Here is an 18,033-nt window from a genome sequence, read left to right as displayed (position 1 = left end):
GCTAGACCACTTGCTACTTTACCTTTTCGTTTTGTTTCTCTGTACCCTGCTTTTGCTCCCTGGTCCTTTTCAAGTAGGGTTTAATGTTGTAAACTGTAATGTGTCACGATGTAGAAACATGTTAAGGATAGAGAAATAAAGTCCTAATGTCTGTCTCTCCACATCCTTTTCTCTAAAGGTTGCTTTATTTCCATAATTACTAATTCAGAAACCAGATTAGAGCAGTTAAATGCGCTAGCTGTTTAAAGCATTTAGTGCTTTAATTATCAGGAGGAAGAGATAAGACATTCATATTTTCTTTTGTACTGACAGCTTCTTTTAAAACTGAATAGAACAGCCACATAACAGACAAACACCTAAGGTACATAACAGGTTTAGGTACCTATTATCCTTACACTTGGTCAACAGTCTTAGCCATGTCTGAAGTTCACGGAAGTAATAATGGTGAGCAGTCAGCTTACCTTGCACAGTCCCATGCCACTCCTTGGAGTGTGCAGACATTGTACTGATTTATCCAAGATGTCATTAGAATTGTGTTCTCAAAGTATTCCACTGCATTAGTGGCAGCTGAGTTGCTCAGTAGTTCAGATAGTGTTGCCCCAAACTTCAAGTCTGAAACATCTAAGAGAAGTTCAAACCCTGCTTGAAAATTCTTCTTTTTTTTTTTTTTTTTTTTTTACTCTTTTTTTTCAGATCAGGAAAGGGTAGAATAAAATTGGACCCTGTCCTAAGCTATCTCCAGGCACCAGGCCCCCAGTGGAATGCTGTGATCTCCCATGGTTGCCAAAACATTTATGTGGAATTTAAGACATTTGTTTTGATCTTCAGACTCATAGTTGTGTAGCAGACTTATCAAACAGTCAACAGAGGAAAGAAATTAATAGAAGGGTGATAGAAGGGCTTTACAGCTTGCTCTCCTCTTTTAAATTCCTTCTGTTCTTCTAAAATAGACAAGTAAGTAGAGTCCCTTAATTAGAGACTATAGCCCCATTCTGGTATCTGATGCCAATTCAGTCTCATACAAGTCGGTATTTCTGCTGTTACCAAACTTGGTAGTTACATCAGCAGTTTGCTACCACTTGCTGCCTGCACTTCAGGATCTGTGGCCAACACTTACAGGGTGGCATTAAAAGCATTCTGCACCTCAGGATCTATCAGCCTCACACACTGCCTCTTCGGAGTGAGGATGAGTTTATGTACTTATGGCCAACACTTCAGTCACCTGCAACAGAAATGAGAAACTCTGACTGTCTCTACAAGGGAACAAGATTCTTTCAAGAATGCCTTGTAGGATCTTGGCCTCACGCTGCAAAGCAACACAAATGACAAACAATTCAGAGACCTGAACACTGGAACTGCATGTATCTTGAAGATAAATCGAGATAACCCACACAGACCATTTTTTAGAACCTGTTTTAGTAATAAAGACTAGTTGTATATCCAGTAAGGTGAAGCCTTAGACACAGCCTTCTACTCCAGCTTCTTACATCAGTTGTTACTTTAATTTGCAAGCATGGATGCTTTCAGTTTCTTGCTTCAGAAGCTGTACTCCCAGGAGTATCCCAACTTCCATCACAGCCAAAAAGGGTAACGAATCACCTGTGCCAATAAATTAGCAGAGGCTTCTTGGCATTTTGATATAAATTCCCTAAGTCTGCTCTTTATCCCCAAATCACCCACCCGCATTGCTTCCACTTTTTCCTAGGCAGTACAAATAACACATTCAGAGAAGACTTCTGAACAACTGAATCATTTTATTTACCGTTTATCATAACACACCCTAAGCATCACCGCTGCCAGTCAAGATCGAATATAGTGCACCTACAATTAGTCTTCATGAAAAATTCTTTCTTGTCAAATTGTTCACAGGCAAGTAGTATTAATTTATACCTGGGGAAGGCTTTTCAATACGTGTCACTGTTCTGGGCTTCAAACACATCTATTTACTCTCATCTGAAACCAACTGTATGTCATTAAACAACATAACTACAGAGTTGTTAATTTTTAAACAATTCTATTACCACTGTGTAGCATTTATTCTAGAAAAAAAATCTTTGCACTATTCTGACTGTTTCTTTCCAGACACTTCCCCTCAGCTTTTCTGCCAAGCTTTCAGAATTCTAAATTGTTCTTGATAATGTCTTTGAAATGAGGTCAGTTTAAGGCAGTGTCCTAATGGGTTACCATACACTTGGCTAAATGCAACATATCGTCATCTTTATTTAAAGGAGTGCTTAACTGGAATTGAACATAGTTTATCAGACAGGAAGTGTGACTACTACACAGAGAACTTTTAAGTGTAGACCAATATACTGGTTATGTTTTTCTTAGAGTGCCTTTAGAATGTTTATATACACATTTGTCTACATTAAAAAATTACAGCCACACACAATCTTTTGTTCATGGAGATGTTTATTTTTGTCTTCAATGTTTGTAGGGAATATGATTTCACTACAAAAGTGTCTCAGAGAAACTCCATTCAAAGTCTAGGCTTAAGAATGAAGGGAAAATATACTTTCAGCTGTACCAGTCCTGAGCAAAGTTTAAAAAAAAAAGTTAAAAAAAATCCTCTAGATATAAGGAAGCAGCACCAATAAAACCAGAGGGCCTCTTACTGATATCTGCTCATGCTTTCTTTTCTGCTTGAGAATTGGTAAAAACTTAGGTAGGAAGAATTACTTAATTAGAATGTGGACCCAAGATTCACAGTCCCAATCTCTCACCAAAACCCACACATTCTTTAACAGTCAGAGTTCAGGGCCTCAGTTTTACTTTCCATTAAGTAGTCAGGACTGCTAACAGCAAGACTGTTGCCCCCATGGTGTAACATTTTCTCTTACTTCAATTGGTAAATAAATATTTATTTAATATACTTATTTTAATAAATATTTATTTCCTATCAATATCAAGTTCCTGAAAAGTTACATTGTTCTTAGAAGCATACTACTCATTGCAGTTACAAAACTTATGATAACATCAGGTCTCAATTCAAGTGGCTTACATTCTGTCTCGTTCTTTCACTGAAAGGATTTCAAGCCATTGGTAACACTCAATAACTATTGATATATTTATCCAGGACATTCAGATTCAATCTGACAAAGTAAATACTTCTAAGAGTCTGAACAGAAAAGGCACTTACTCATTTTGGGGAAGACACCTTGCAGGTAAGACTTTTATTTTCAAAGTAACAAGCCCTTTTTCTGACAATAAAATCCTCAAAAACTACTGTTGGATAAACATAAACTGTATGAATAAAACCAACCATGTACCCCTTCCCAAGGAAGGTAATACTGTCCTTGATCAAGAAACCAAGAAGTGTGAAAGCATCCAGAAATACTCAGAAGTTTTATTCACTTCTGTGTTATTCCAGCAGGCTATCACAGCTGACTAGAAGAAAAAAATCTCCTCCAAAGAATGTATGTTTTACAAAGTGAAAGCCTCAGAAATATCTAGACTATTTCTTATTAGATACTTGTATCAGCAGTAAAAGATAAGATTCTAATATGTTATAACCAGGAACATCACCTTGGTTACAACTGATAACCTGTGACTCCATCCAGAGGAGTAGATCTTTTATCAAACCTCCTTTCAATTGAACCATTGCCTCAGTGATGCTCTGTATAAGGCACTTAGTAAATTTTAAGAGCATCTGACAGTGCTGTTGGTAGTTCTGATTTGTTTGTGAGGATGCTCTACCAACGCTTCAAGATTAACGGGCTAAGGTGTGGAATAATCACCGAAACAAGCCATATGAACTACTGGCCACAAAACTCTTCAGAAGTCACATCCATTCTAGTCTGGGTTCTACAACTTTCAACATAAAGTTATCCTTTTTCTAGTAGTCCATAAAAAATTGGGTAGTGTCTAAATGTACAAGAGGAATTCATTTTGTTCCTGACTAGCTCTTTAATCAAAAGTTCTGCCCTTTCAATAAATGACCTGTATCCAAGAGTGGAAAAGTTCATGGTATTTACTATTAAACTCACAAAAACCTACATCTATCTATAGGTAGATACCTGTTGGTATCAAGAATTATAAAACAACACACACCTGTAAGAAGTGTGAGATGCTGACTACTTCCAATACAGTACACAGAGAAAGGAATACTTTTCTAGGTATTATTCTGAAATATATTTTCTTTGTTCTTCTCCCCACCTTAATTCTCTTTTTGCTGGACTTAGGGTTTTTGGAGGTGTTTGACATTTGAGAAACAGAAGCTGCCTACTCAGAATCTCTGTAGCAAAACTGAAAAAGAGCTCAGTAACTGTGCATGCTCCTTAGATCTCTTTCTTCAGCTGGCACCAAGAGTGTTTTCTTCCACCTTTCAAAAAAACCCTCCAGGTACTGCAAATTACTTGGCAACATTATGCCCCAGCAATTGGGAAGCATTTTGCTTATTTTTCCATGTTCAGAAGCCTCTCAGCAATAGAATCACACCATTTGCAGAAATGCAGATATGAAGACCAGCAATTAGCATCCCAGAATGGCAGCTACCTCAGCCAGAATCCTTGAACAGTACAGGATCGATGTAGGCTTCCTCAGCAAGAATTTGTTTCTATATAATTGAGTTACTGAACAAGGACAACGGTGACAAAATTGATAATGACCTCTAAGCTCCACATACCATTGTTGGTCTTACAGAAACCAAGATATAGCTGAAGAACTGGAAATAGCGGTCAAGTTCCCCACTTTAAAAAGCAGGCATAATAAATTATTTCAAACTCACTGCATCCACTTATACTATAGATATACTCTTTTTTAAAAAAAAAAAGGGAGAAGGAATCTGTTTCTTTCAGAGGTTGGAGTAACAATACTCAATACACATAACCTCAAGAGATTTGCCTTGCTGAGATAAATTCACAGCTGAAGGCTGTTACAGTAAGAGATGATCAGTCAGGCAGCAGATTTTTTTTCTCAGAGATCTGTGCCATCAGGAACTGGGCTTGGCATTGAAGCATTTTGATGTATTCTGTGCAAAGAAGGATCAGCTTGAAATAGATTATTCATGGATGGTAGTTATATATTAGATGCATATAAATAGAAAATTAGATCTCTGTATTCCCAAGGTGGGTATTCAGAAAGTAGAATTGGCCTGACCCCTTGTCTTAACTAACAGATGCTAAGTGACTGAACAACTCCATCCTTTTCTAGCGACAAAGTACCTGCAACTGCCCTTGAACCAAACAGAATTTGTATTCTGTAGAATCTAGTGAGCTTGGGAAGGGTGTAAATAGCCAAATTTCATTAGACCTCATTACATATATTTCCTTCTTCTGTATACTTTTACTTCTTCATACAGAAGAAGAAAATTATGAGCACATGGTTAGCAAGTTATCAAAAAATAGATTAATACTCTCTTTTCCTTAGTTGTCTTCTCAGTAACTCCATTGTAAATTAGAGCTCCATTGGTCTAAAGCCACATTTCTTAAAATCTTAAAGTTTAAGGGAGTTTGTTCACTTTCCAAGCACTTAGACTAAGATAAATATTTATACACAAAGTGTAAATTAAAATTACACATTCCTGAAGGGCTTCTTGCTCTTGACCACTGTCAAGATATGCCATACTTTCCACAAAATAATTAAGATTTTCAAATTATTATTTAAATTATTGTTACTGGAACAAAATTTTGTCTGGAGGTAATTTTCTTTTTAAGCATATGGGACAAGGATTGGTTAGATAACATTACCATTTTGTAATGTAACAAACCCCAAAATAGTACAGCAATCTCTTGTGATCATTCTTAGTAATACTCATTTAAACTATGGAGTATGCTTTTGCCCTTCATCTTCCATGTTTAACTCCTTGAAAGCACAGCTAAAACTTCCTGTGTCCGTTAAACAACATAAACAAACAATACTGCTAAAACCACCTCTTAAATCCACTACTGTTAAAATCTGTGTCAGTGGATAGAGCAAATTATTCCTTCAGATGACTTCTGTTTCCCATAATAAACAGGGCAAGATTATTATCAAAAACATTTCCCAAGGGATACAGTGGTGGCTCATTTGAACTAATTTTCACTAATACAGTTAAACAAAAGCTGTAAACAGCTCCTACATTACTCAGACTCTAGGATGTGAAACTAATTTATGTTTGCTGCATTTTCTTTGACTGTTTGAATCCAATGGTATAGTTTAGGCAGGGAGGGAGATGACGCCTGAACCCCATGGCCCTGTTCACAGACATATCACAAGCTTCCTGCGTAACGTCTTAGGAAAGTCACTTAAACATCACTTGCTGTTGGATAATACTATTTACTAGCCAGCATGAAGTACCCATTGCTGTTGCACCACTGACTTCATTCTAGACATGATTTCTGTGAAGCACTGATTTGTAATTAACTTGTGAAGTACTTTCCTAATTTTAATTTAGTAGTTAAATCCTGTTAATTCTTTTTAAAACATGGGTTCTTCTTTAGGTATCAAACTAAATTCAGTATTTGATTGTTATCTTAGATAAATCTCTTGCCTCTTAACAGCATCTCCTCTTGTTAAAACTTGGACAGTACAAAAGAAAACCAACTGAGCTTCCTCAGTCTGACTGATTTTACTGTACAGCTTTTGCTAGTTTGTGAAGTTGAGCCCTTTCAAATTGAGACTGCTTTGACAGAAGTCAGGGCATAATTTCAGGTAAGAAAAACCTTCAAAAGCTCAAACTGTATTTCCAGCACACCCAAATCCTAATGTTAAGATAGAAGTACGCATTTGCGAAATACCATATGTGACTGGTCCACTAGCTAAAACCAGCATTAACATTTTAGCTTGACTATCTTATTCCTGAGTAAGCACAGGCCAAATTTACTACCAACACAACACTTGCTGCTGCCTTTGGAGAAATTAAATTAAATTGAATTTCTAGTTCCATATAGTTTCTGATATTTGAAAGGGAGTATACACAGACTCCCTAGTAGAGAGCAGAGTCAAAGGCATGTCACAGAAAAACCCAAGCAGATACAGCTAAAGAACCCTGGATGTACATAAAAAGCAGACAATAGACAGTTCCATGCCAAATCCATCGTATATAACAGAAGTATAATAAATCAGCATAATGTGGGAAATTGTCAGGCTTTTGAGACAGAAAAGAAAAATCAAGGAATCTAGGATGCAGAGCCATAAACTTTAGAAGACCTGCCTGAACACTATAGTGAACTGGTGGAAACATAAAAAGCATTCTATCTTACACAGCCACCTAAGAATGTGCTATCTGTAATATTTTAAAAAGTGTACAAATGATAAAATCAAACCATTTTTGAGATTTTACAACCTATGCCTCAAAACATCAGATATCTATAGCAACATATAACAGATTAAAACTTCGGTCACTGTCTTAATCTTAAGACTTTTAATATCAAGAGTTTTAAATTTTTAATGTAATTTATTCTTTTTACTACTGCTTCTGTTAGAATCAAGATTTTATATGACATAATTTAACCTGCTACTAAGTAGAAAAGCTTTTATCTCCAATATATAGACTGACATTTAGGAAAAAAAGTATCATAGTCTACAACTGTGTATTTGTTCTTTTTCTTATACAATTATATAATTAGTTAGGAAGATAAGAGACTGAATTATTGTACACTTTATCAATGAACTATTTATGCTTTGTTTTCCCCCCATTTCTCCCCCCTTTTCCTTTCTGAAACTGGACAATCAATCAGCACATAAAGGAACTCATTTACATGGAACACTATCACACTTGTCTTTGTTGGGTCACCATTTCATGAACAACCCAGGATGTATGGCTGTTGAAGACTGGTGCATATATAGTTTTAACAAATAACAGTTCTTATTCAGAGAACAGTCACAGAGAAAAATAGCTAATCAAAACACATTACAACATTAAATTTTCACTTTTTATAAATGGAGTAAGGATGCTTTTAAATATATTTACAGTTAGAAAAAGGACTTAGGATTACTACAAGTCAATATTATTTAGAAATTATGAAAGTAAAGTTCATTTAAATTATAACATAATGAACAGAGTCAAATGCCATATTCTACTTAGAATTTATCTACTCTGCTGTCAGTATTGTCACAACCTTTTAATCACAAACAGGCAAAAATTATCTTAACTTTGTTTAATGCCAAAACAGGCATCATTGCAATGTAAACACTGGCAATGTAATTGTTCAGTTAAAACCACCACAGCTCAGTTTTTAGATCCTAGCTGACTTCAGTTGTATCTGTGGTTAGAAATTGCTTTTCTATGTCATATTCCATAAAGAACAGTGAAACCTTTCTGCATTCATTTTGGTTATAACCATACGTGTACCACATGTTCAAGATAATTCTCTAGAGACAGCTGAATCATAGTAAAATCCACTCCATCCTTCCTCCTTCCAAACCAAATGGCTACTTATTTCTGAAGATACAAAGAGACCTCTTGTTGGCAGTGCTGGGTGGTTTATTCACATAAAGTTAAATGAAAATACGTTTCCCATTTAGTGAACTGCTGGTAATAGATTATTATTTGTTTGCAAAGAATTCTGAAATGTGTTAGCATTCATTGCATTTTAAATTAGAAACACATTTCATAAAACATTGTGTGATGAGATTTGCTATCATTAAACTGCTTACTTTTAAACAGTTTCAGCTCTCTTGTAATCCATTACATCAGTACATTCTGCAAATAGTCCCACCTAAAAATAAAATATAAAAAATAAAGTTGAGAAGCATGTATTTTTCTTTTAAAAACTAGTGTATGTTATTCAGAATACCAGCCCAGCCCCCAAAACATTTAAGAACCTTAAAATGTATTGTTTTACAGATAATAAGATTTGGCCAGGTAACGGCAATGAACAAACATCCTATTTAGTAAGATAAAGCAGAATACATAATAAGCAGGTCAGTAGTTATCCATCTGAAATAGCCTATAATTAACATTTGATGTCTAAAAAGTTTAAACAGCAACACCAAGGAATGAGGTATGTATGTTCTCAGATATCACATCAGACTTTCATTTTATGCAACTAACTGTATTTCACAACTAGCATCTTACAAAATAGAACAGTACCATTGTGCCTGTAGAAGTACTGCATTAAAAACAGAAAAATACATTATTACAAGAAACCACCAAACATCACAATTGTCAGGGGCTACAAAAATCCATTGTTTTAGCTGTTTAAGAAGACATATCATATGTTGGTAATAATCTGGGGCTGGATTCACTACCAAGAAGGTCCATCCAACTTTTACATGGGCTTAAAAATATATTTACTTTGAATGAAAAAGAAAAGAATCACAGGAGTGTAAGTGGACTACCTCACTAAAAGGAGCTAAATGGACTTTTGTACTGAACCTGAATCTATAATTTAAAATCTATACACGGATTGTATGTGTGTATCAAAACACTTATTGGTTGTAAACAAAAATGCAAAATCTGTATTCACAAAAATATTTTATTGGTACTTTTTACATAATACCAGATGGGATTGTAAATAGTTCTGCTCTATATCAGTATATTGCTAAGTGCATGAATGGTGACAGTTTATGCCATAAAGTAGGGTACTGAGTTTTTCCATATGATTTATGACATAATATATTCTTATAGGCCAAATCACTATTAAAGAAATTGATTCAGGAACAAAAAATTAATAGTATTGTTATTTCCTTATTCTTGTGCAATATCTGATATTCCTGTAATGAAATGAAGTGACTATATGACACTAGATAAATTTGGGGCAAAGAAACAGCACTAAGCAGAAATGAGAACTGCACTTCTGTTATTTTTAAAGCTTTTTCAAACTTTCATAATCCCAAATGTTAGTTTTTGCCAAATGCATCATCATCTGACGTTCAATATTTGTTACTCAACATAGAATACCAGTGTACAGTGACCATGTAGTACTTTACCTGAATTGTAAGGTTAACCAATCAATGCTTAGAATTTTTCTATTTTGCTTGTAAACATTACAATAAGTGTTTTAAGTGTGAAAAAATATTGGTAAAACCATCAACATAATTCAGTAACAGTAATCTAGTAAAATGTGTCAAACATTGGCAAAAATTCATACAAATGTTTTATTTAATAACATTTTTCCTATTTAACCACACCAAGTACCAGCAGGTGTTTTTAAGAAGATAATTATTATGAAAATTCTGTTGCAGCAATAGTTGATTAAGTTGATCTTTGACTTGCATACATATAACTATGTTTCACAATTCTCAAGTAATACATATTTAGGCAGCTTGAACTATGTTATAAAAATTTATATTCAGTACATGCCAATAGTAGAGACTCCAAGAGTTGTGTTAGAACTCACTAAACTAAAAGTGAAAATGGACTTACCAATAACACTGCATAATGAACATTCAAACCACATTTTCATGGCACCTTTACACATGAAGATTAAAAAGTTGGTCTGAAAATGCTTTGTAAGCATTTGTAAATTGCATTTAAATTATTGTTTCTACCACTGAATTTTTTTCTTTTTTTAAAACTGCATAAATTATGTTCCAGTCAACACACCAATTGTGCATGAATAGTCTGTCATGAAAATGTGGTAATAGGTGACAGAAGTTATGTATTTGCATGTTTTGAAGAGACTAAAGAAACTGGAGGAAATAAACTTTAATGAGATTCCCCATTCAGTGATGACGCTTCTCCTCTGGGTGAAGATGATCTGGACATTCCCCTCTCTGTGTTGTCAGAGCTAGAACCACTCTGACTGTGTTGATCTGCAGAAGCAGCACTGGAAGCAGGTGGTGACTTAGTTTTCTCCTTAAAGTCCGTAATTATGACTGTCAGATCTCCAACGGTAACTTCCAAATGCTGAGCGCTACTTCGATCCACATTTTTCAATCTTGGCCTAAATAAAGCAAATAATTGTATTAAAAACACACACATCATCTTATCATCTTGTTTTCTTCCTACTCTTTAGGAGCTCTAGAGATCATACATGCGTACATAAGACTGCTATGTGCAACAGGTAAATACACAGGAAAACAATGTACCACAAGTATTTATGCTGGAGTGTTTCCTAGTATGTCTTACATTAAAATAGCTGAACATAACCCCTTACCTTCTCCTAAGATTAGTTAAAAGTTGACCTTATAAATAATGTAACTGTGCAGCAACGTGGATGTTTTGCATGTGAAGGTTTTTACTTTAAAAAATTATTTTTAAAGAATTAAAGAATTCCTGGCTACAGGAAGTTATAAATTTGATCCAGAAAAGCATCCATCTCTGCAGCAGCCTTAAGCAACAACTCTAAGTAGAGAATGATGTTCAATAATTAAGATGTCTTTTGAATTCAGCAACACAGATAGCACTAACTTGCAGCAGGTATTACTTCATTCCAAAACCTACCTAGGACTGCTAATATATTATCTGAACTGGAGTTTGTGTTCACAGTTTAAGTCTGGTATTCCTGGTATAGGCTGTGATTTAAACCATGCACAGAGGTGAATATTACTCAGTGTAGATAAGGTAAGTCTCTTCCATCTAATCTTTCAATTGTTTGATTTTACAACAGAAAGGTCATATTTTTTGCTAGTGACAAGCATAAAGTACTTTCAATTTATGACTTTCCTTTGACTACCACGAAAAACTGTCACTAGGCAGATGAATTTATACAAGCAGTTAGGAGCAGCATAGCTTTATGCATTTAACTGACTCCACAGCTTGTACTAGCTCAAGCTACAATAAAATAAATTAATGACATCACATGTTAGCAGGTGTGCTAACAGCAAAGCCCTAACCTTTACCCTATCATCTGACTGTTTGAAGTACAATTGGTTCCCAGCCACTTCAGCTGAAACACTTAATGCCTTTCCTCCACTAGAATAGAGGTAGGCTTTGACATCTTTTTCCCCTGAGGCTGAAGTAGCATGACTGAAGAATTTAAGAGAGGACTGAAAATCTGCTGCTCTGTAACAGAGGAATGGAGAGAGAAATTCAGCATTATCAACCTGCATAACGGCCATGCCTGAAGCTTATTAATCACATTGAGCATTCATGCAGATTTTTATTATTGTTTCCAACAATAATGTACAAGTTTTAAGGCAGATAAAAGGATATCCTTTTCCCAAAGGATACCAAAGAAATCTGCTTAATCTAATCAAGCATTCTTAACTTGTTATCCTACCTAACGAATCAATTCTGTGAAAAATTTGTCTGTTTGAAGCATTAAAAAGTAGCCTAGTTTTCAAGTAGCAATTCTTAATGCAAATCTCAATACTGGTATTGCTTTAAATTTTAGTTATTTTTTATATTTTTAGATGTTCTCCCCCATTCCCTACCTCAGTTTTAATGTGTTACTGCAATTCAACCATCAGTATTTCAATTTATAATATTTAATTAGCTTAATTAAAACTCATTGTTAACTTCGAGTCCTTCATAACTGAAGTACTGCAGCTGCATGAGGTAAGCTAGTAAATTTGAGTATTACAAAAAAAAAAAAAAAGGAAAGAAAAAAGGACATCTCAGGGTCCTTAATCCTTAAACCATGACTTTCTTAATGACTGTTCTCTCTTGACTCTCGATCTCTCTCTGGTTCTGATCCTGAAGATCCTATTTCAGGCACAAGAGAAGCATCTGTTATTTCTCTGCATAACTAATCCCAAAGGATCTTCCTTGGCTGGACTACTTTGGAATGCTTAAAAAAAAAATAAATCAATAGTTCCTCCCACATTTGATTAGACTACGTGTCTTGTATGTGTCTCAGCTTTTTTGGTACAGAATTCTTGCTACAGTAACTTTATGCTTGGACTGTGATGATTTATGGGTTAAACTTTTGGGGGGGTTGATTTTTTTTTTTTTAGGGGTTAAACTTTTGCTTTTGTTTTGTAGTTTGTATCTTCTTTCCACCTGGTCTTACAGAAAGATCAAGGCTTTTACAACTGCTTGTCTGTACTGTAATATTTCATGTTCTCAGTTTCAAGAGTCCAAGGCTTCCTTCAGCATCCCAGATTTTTACCTAGAGATTTTTATCACTAGGTAACGTACATGCCTTATCCCATCACATTAATTTATACCCCAGTTCAGCCCTTCAAAGTTTATTCCAGTTCTGCAAGGATAGCAATGACCATGTTACTTTACCACTCTTCGGCAGTCTGGTACTGGTTGTCTCTCTCTCCTAATAATTTTGCATGAAGACTCCTGTCCCCTCTCTTTTCCAGAGATTAGTATCATCTGTTTGCTTATCTACAGTTTTGTATGGTGTGAGAAATACATCTGCAGCCCCTAACAGAAATACCCAAGTTTTTCTCTCTGTATTCAGCTGGTCTCCATCTCCTGGTCAAAATTACAAACTGCAGGTTTTCTTCACATTTTATAGGCATCCTAAACCGAAGAAATTTCACAACAAATATTTAGCCTTATTGTCACAAGAGTTTGCCACAGCACTTAGAGTAGTAAAATCGCATAACATTTTCTTATTTTCTTTTCTAAATTATATTTTAACAATAATTTCTAAAAGTTTTACCTGGTTTTCTTATGACTGTTCTTTTTGCTTGTTGTTTCCTTTTCACTTTTTTCCTTTTCTACTTTGTCTTTTTTCTCTTTCTTTGATTGTGTAGGGGGCACGAATTGCTGAGGAACCTGTTGTGCAACCAGCTGAGAGACAGGTCGAGGTTTCCTGTGTGCACAGATATATAGACACACATAATGCTTAGACTTTAAATGTCTCAAACTCTCTATACTTATTAACAATCACTGTAAAAAGAAATATTGCTAAAACTTATCTTGCCGCTAATACTTCATTAAAATAGCATATCAAATTTAAAACCATTACAGCCTTTTGTTTCACTTTTTCAACAAATCAGATTTTTATTTTCCTTTAACGATTTAGAGACAAGACTGCAATGTGCCTTATTCTGCCAGTTGTTATATCCAGAGACCTACATGGAGTAAACTCCAAAAGATGAAGCTTCCGGAGGGAATACTTTAGCACACACTCCCAGCCCCCTCAAATGATGAATGAGTCTGTTTTCAGTGTACTCCAATACAGAACTATAAAATCCATATCACAAAAAGGAAAAAGCTGACCTTTCAGGTATTAAAGCCACCGTTAGCCTTACAGAGTAAAATGTGTTTTCAGCTCAAATTCATTGAAAACAATGACAAAAAATCCTGTTGTATGTAATTTTTATCAAGTTTTAAATTGTCTTTATTTTGAGGTTTTGGAATTAAGACATTTCAAGTCATGACATATAAAAATGTTCTGAGATTCTATTAAGACTTAGAAGATGCAAATTTATTCTCCAAAAGAATGTTTACCCTGATAAGTTTTTATTAGTTCTGTTGTGGTTTTGGTGTTTTTTTTTTTTAATAGAAGAAGCACAAGTTATATGCACTGTGATATTCTGAAAATACAAAACAGTTATTAGAGCAACAGAAGCTATCAGCTCTTACATGTATTTATTTATCCCAACCCAAAGGATCATGCTACTGGCACTTCTTGCTTAGGTGAAGTGACAAGTAAAATAACAAAATCAGAAAACCAAGGCAGCTCCCATTAGCAAGTTATATCTTCAGTAATGATTGCAATAGTTCACGTTACAGAGTGAAGGCCAAGTTACAAGAATCCATAAAGCGTGGGAAAGGCAGTTAATATAAACCAGCTGAGATTTCATGAATCTTCACAGAAAGTTCTTAATGAATTAAAGTAAAAATAAAGACTATTATTAAAAATGTCAACACAATAGAACTTCAGGGTAAAAACTAGACTACTACATAGCCACTTATAAACTAAGCCCATGCTAACTCATGAAGAGATGAAGATCAGCAATGGATCACCTAGGGAAAACTACCCATCTTATATCAACTAGTAAATACATGACTACATGCTTTTCAGGAGAGCATTGCATCTAGGACCTTAGAAAAGACACAGCAGAGTCCAAAAAACACTGAAATTACTGTCAGATTACAATTGTTTATATTAACAGAGTAGATAGGCCTTTTTAAGGAAAATTTGTCTCAAAACTGTTTTGACCTTTTGTCATAGTAGTTCATAACGAAGCAAGAACCACCAAGGCATAATTGGTGAACAAGCTTATCAATTCAGGTGGAAAACACCTGTGACACGAAACTGATAATCTGTATTGAATTGAAGATTGCTTCAGGAAATAGGGATGCAGGGAGTTAATACTTCTAGTGACAGCCAAGTGACAATCACATCATTACTACATAGTGACCTGAGAGAATAATCTGCCATGCTACTTATGAAGTAAGACAGTACTGAACTCCTTAACACAGAATTAATTATCGCCCAGGAATGTGGACAACACCGTGATCATGCAAACTTGTTAAAAAGGGGTAGAGGGAAAAAAATTCTTAGCCACCTATTTTAGGAGTTCTCAATTCACAACAATTTCAGTTCCTGAGGGCAAACTAGATAGTTTCTATTAGAGTACAGCTGGGAAATTAAGCTTAGAACAAACTCCTAGGTTTAGAACTTCTTTTTCTAGTACCATAAAATAAATGAGACTAACAAAAAATATCTTTGCCAGAAGGAACAGAAGTCAGTTAAGACAAAAAAAACCCACAGAGAAATCATGTTTGAGAAGATGCACTAAAAATGTATCAAGAGGTTCTATGTGATTTTGCTGTGACAAGAAATTCCACTCATTTATTTTATTCATCCTTAATAAACAGTCATCTTTTTGTTGTCAATTATTTCTATAACTGTCTATTAGTTATATCTATGTTCTAAAAGTTATTATCTGGTTTGGCACTTCAAGATTTCTTGAGGCATTCAATGTTTCTCTATTAAAAAGTTGAGAAAGAAAATTTTACATCTCAAAACTAAGAGTGTCTTTCAAACATTTAATTTTGTTTTTTTCCCCAGGTACTCAAAAGGGGCTACTGAACTGCAACCACTTTGCAAGCCATGCAGGCTTCAGGAGATAACTTTACCACTTATGAAGCTTTAACCTGATAGAATTGTTCATGATTCAGCAGTAGCTAAATCAAGCATTGCCATTCAAGTATGAAAGAATTAATACTGCAAGAAAGCCTTCTCTGAGAAGATATATGTAAGAAAAACTATTCCTGTAACAGGAAACTGATTTTGATGATTTGCCAAAATACAACATTTTAAATTACTGGTTTTCAAAACTAGTTCATTAAAGACTCCCTGTAATAGGCTGCTATAGATTAAGTAGATGCAGAAAATGTTAACACTGTTTTTTATTTCATCAATATATTATGGTAATTTGCTTTTTGAGCATATTCAAAAGTAACCGAGCTAACTGGTGTTTAGAAAGAAGCTCTATAAACTTCTGCATTAAGATTACAAGTATTTTTGCCTCTACCACTGGAAGTGACTTTACAACTGAACAATCCAGAACTAGTCAGGAACAATTCATAAATACAATACATATTGCTTAGTCAACCCCTCAAAACTTTGCTTTTTTTACCTAGTAATCTCACTTCAGTCATTTTAAGTGGAACACTAATCAAGAGGCATACACTGTTACAAAAGATAAGAGCTATCAATTCTTTCCAACAGAGGTGAACTTCATGGTTTCAGACCTAAGCACTGCAGCCATACTAAGAAACTGGTTTACTGAGCTTCCAAGAGATCACTACACATCACAGTTCCAAATATTATGCATCTCCTTCTCTGTCGCTTAGTTTTGCTTTACAGCCAGCATTACCTTTCTTCTAAGTTAAGATCAGCCATACTCCTACCTACATTTCTATTCCAACCTCATGCATTATGGTTTTATTAATTATCTAATTCAAATGTTGCTTTCAAGGTCCTGCATACAGACACACACTTCATACTCTCCTTTAAAAAACAAGGAAGATTAAAATTTTTGGTTTTTAAAACACCAACAGACAGTAATACAAAAACTGAAGGATATAGCTTGTTTTCCCTACAATTCCCGTTAATGCTAAACAACAAGGATGTAATAATTTTAACTCTATTCTCCTTGTTGCAGGATGTGACTACATTTTGTCTTACAGGATTTGATCTAGCTGCTGGTTTAGGGGGTATATTTACAAAGGCTGCAGAGACTTGTCCATTTAGGTTTTCTGTGCAGAATCTTATTCAACACTGATAGTCTTAAAGGGAGCAAATATTTAATACTGAGAAGGATGGACTAGTTTTCGTTGCTGGCATTCTTTTTTTTTAAAAAAAAAAAGCTTTCTAGAATAGCAATTTGCATGTCTAGAGATGAAAAATACTCATTTAAGTATACACGCAGTGCACTAGACCAAATGATATCTGGAACTTTTGCCCCAAGTCATTTCCCTCCCTCAGAGCTCAACACAATACCTTCCTGCTCATAAGTCATTCCGGACGTTTTGCAGCAGTACGTGCTTCCTTAATTTCCCTCACCTGCTATTCACCAATAATCTATGTAAAAAGATTTTTTAATTAATTTGATATGGTGAATAACTTGGTCTCATTACAACAAAGCAGGTCTGTTTTGAAAAATAGAAATAAACAAAAAAGTGTCTATGGACAATACTATATAATCAACATATGCAGCAGAAGTACAGTAAACTCTGTTGCCTGAGTTGTGCATCAAACATGCAGACAACCAAACTGGCTTAATGCTGAGGCATCTTGGGGTCTGGCTGAATTTATTTAATTTATACAGAACACAACTACATCTGCACAGTGCTGCTGCTACAGCCATTACGAGCCCATAAAACAGTCTAATGTGTCCTGCACTACTCAGAGTATGAGCTCAAATTCTGACAGACCTGATCTACTTATCTATCAAACCAGCTCTAGGGTCCGTCCGCTACAGTCTGTAAACAAAGAGTGTGATGTGGACAACTGTGACAGTTTTTCCATGAACCAACCCCAAATCTACCTACATCTCAAGTGAGTCCTGCATCAGCATGATGCATCCCTGTGTGCAGGGTTTGGAGAAGATCCGTTTGGTGCTGCATATCCTGAACATGCAGAGCCAACTAAGTAAGACTGCTGAGCAGCACACAGTGCAGCGAAGCAAATACAACTGCTCAGAAGCACAGTGCTGAGACATCAAGGGTCCAACAGAACAGCCAACACCTTAGCTTTGATTCAGTGTGAACCATACTGGACTTGGACTGGTCCACATACAACCAGTACC

The 18,033-nt window shown here is 35.2% G+C and overlaps 1 protein-coding gene across 1 annotated transcript in view; it reads right to left on the bottom strand.

Annotated features, from left to right (window-relative positions):
* Positions 1-1,801: 1,801 nt before the first annotated feature.
* YAF2 (YY1 associated factor 2) overlaps positions 1,802-18,033 on the bottom strand; it is a 34,838-nt gene continuing 18,606 nt past the window's right edge. Inside the window, exons 3-4 of the mRNA XM_074903034.1 lie at positions 13,425-13,577; positions 1,802-10,808 (exon numbers count right to left, since the gene is read on the bottom strand). Coding sequence (XP_074759135.1) covers positions 10,571-10,808; positions 13,425-13,577 — 391 coding nt within the window. The 3' untranslated portion in view covers positions 1,802-10,570. The remainder of the gene's footprint in view (positions 10,809-13,424; positions 13,578-18,033) is intronic.

The sequence above is a fragment of the Athene noctua genome, chromosome 3 (genome assembly GCF_965140245.1).
Source record: "Athene noctua chromosome 3, bAthNoc1.hap1.1, whole genome shotgun sequence".
NCBI classification, from domain to species: Eukaryota; Metazoa; Chordata; class Aves; order Strigiformes; family Strigidae; genus Athene; species Athene noctua.
Note: the sequence above shows the minus strand (reverse complement) of the source record. Positions and strands in the feature narration are given on the sequence as shown.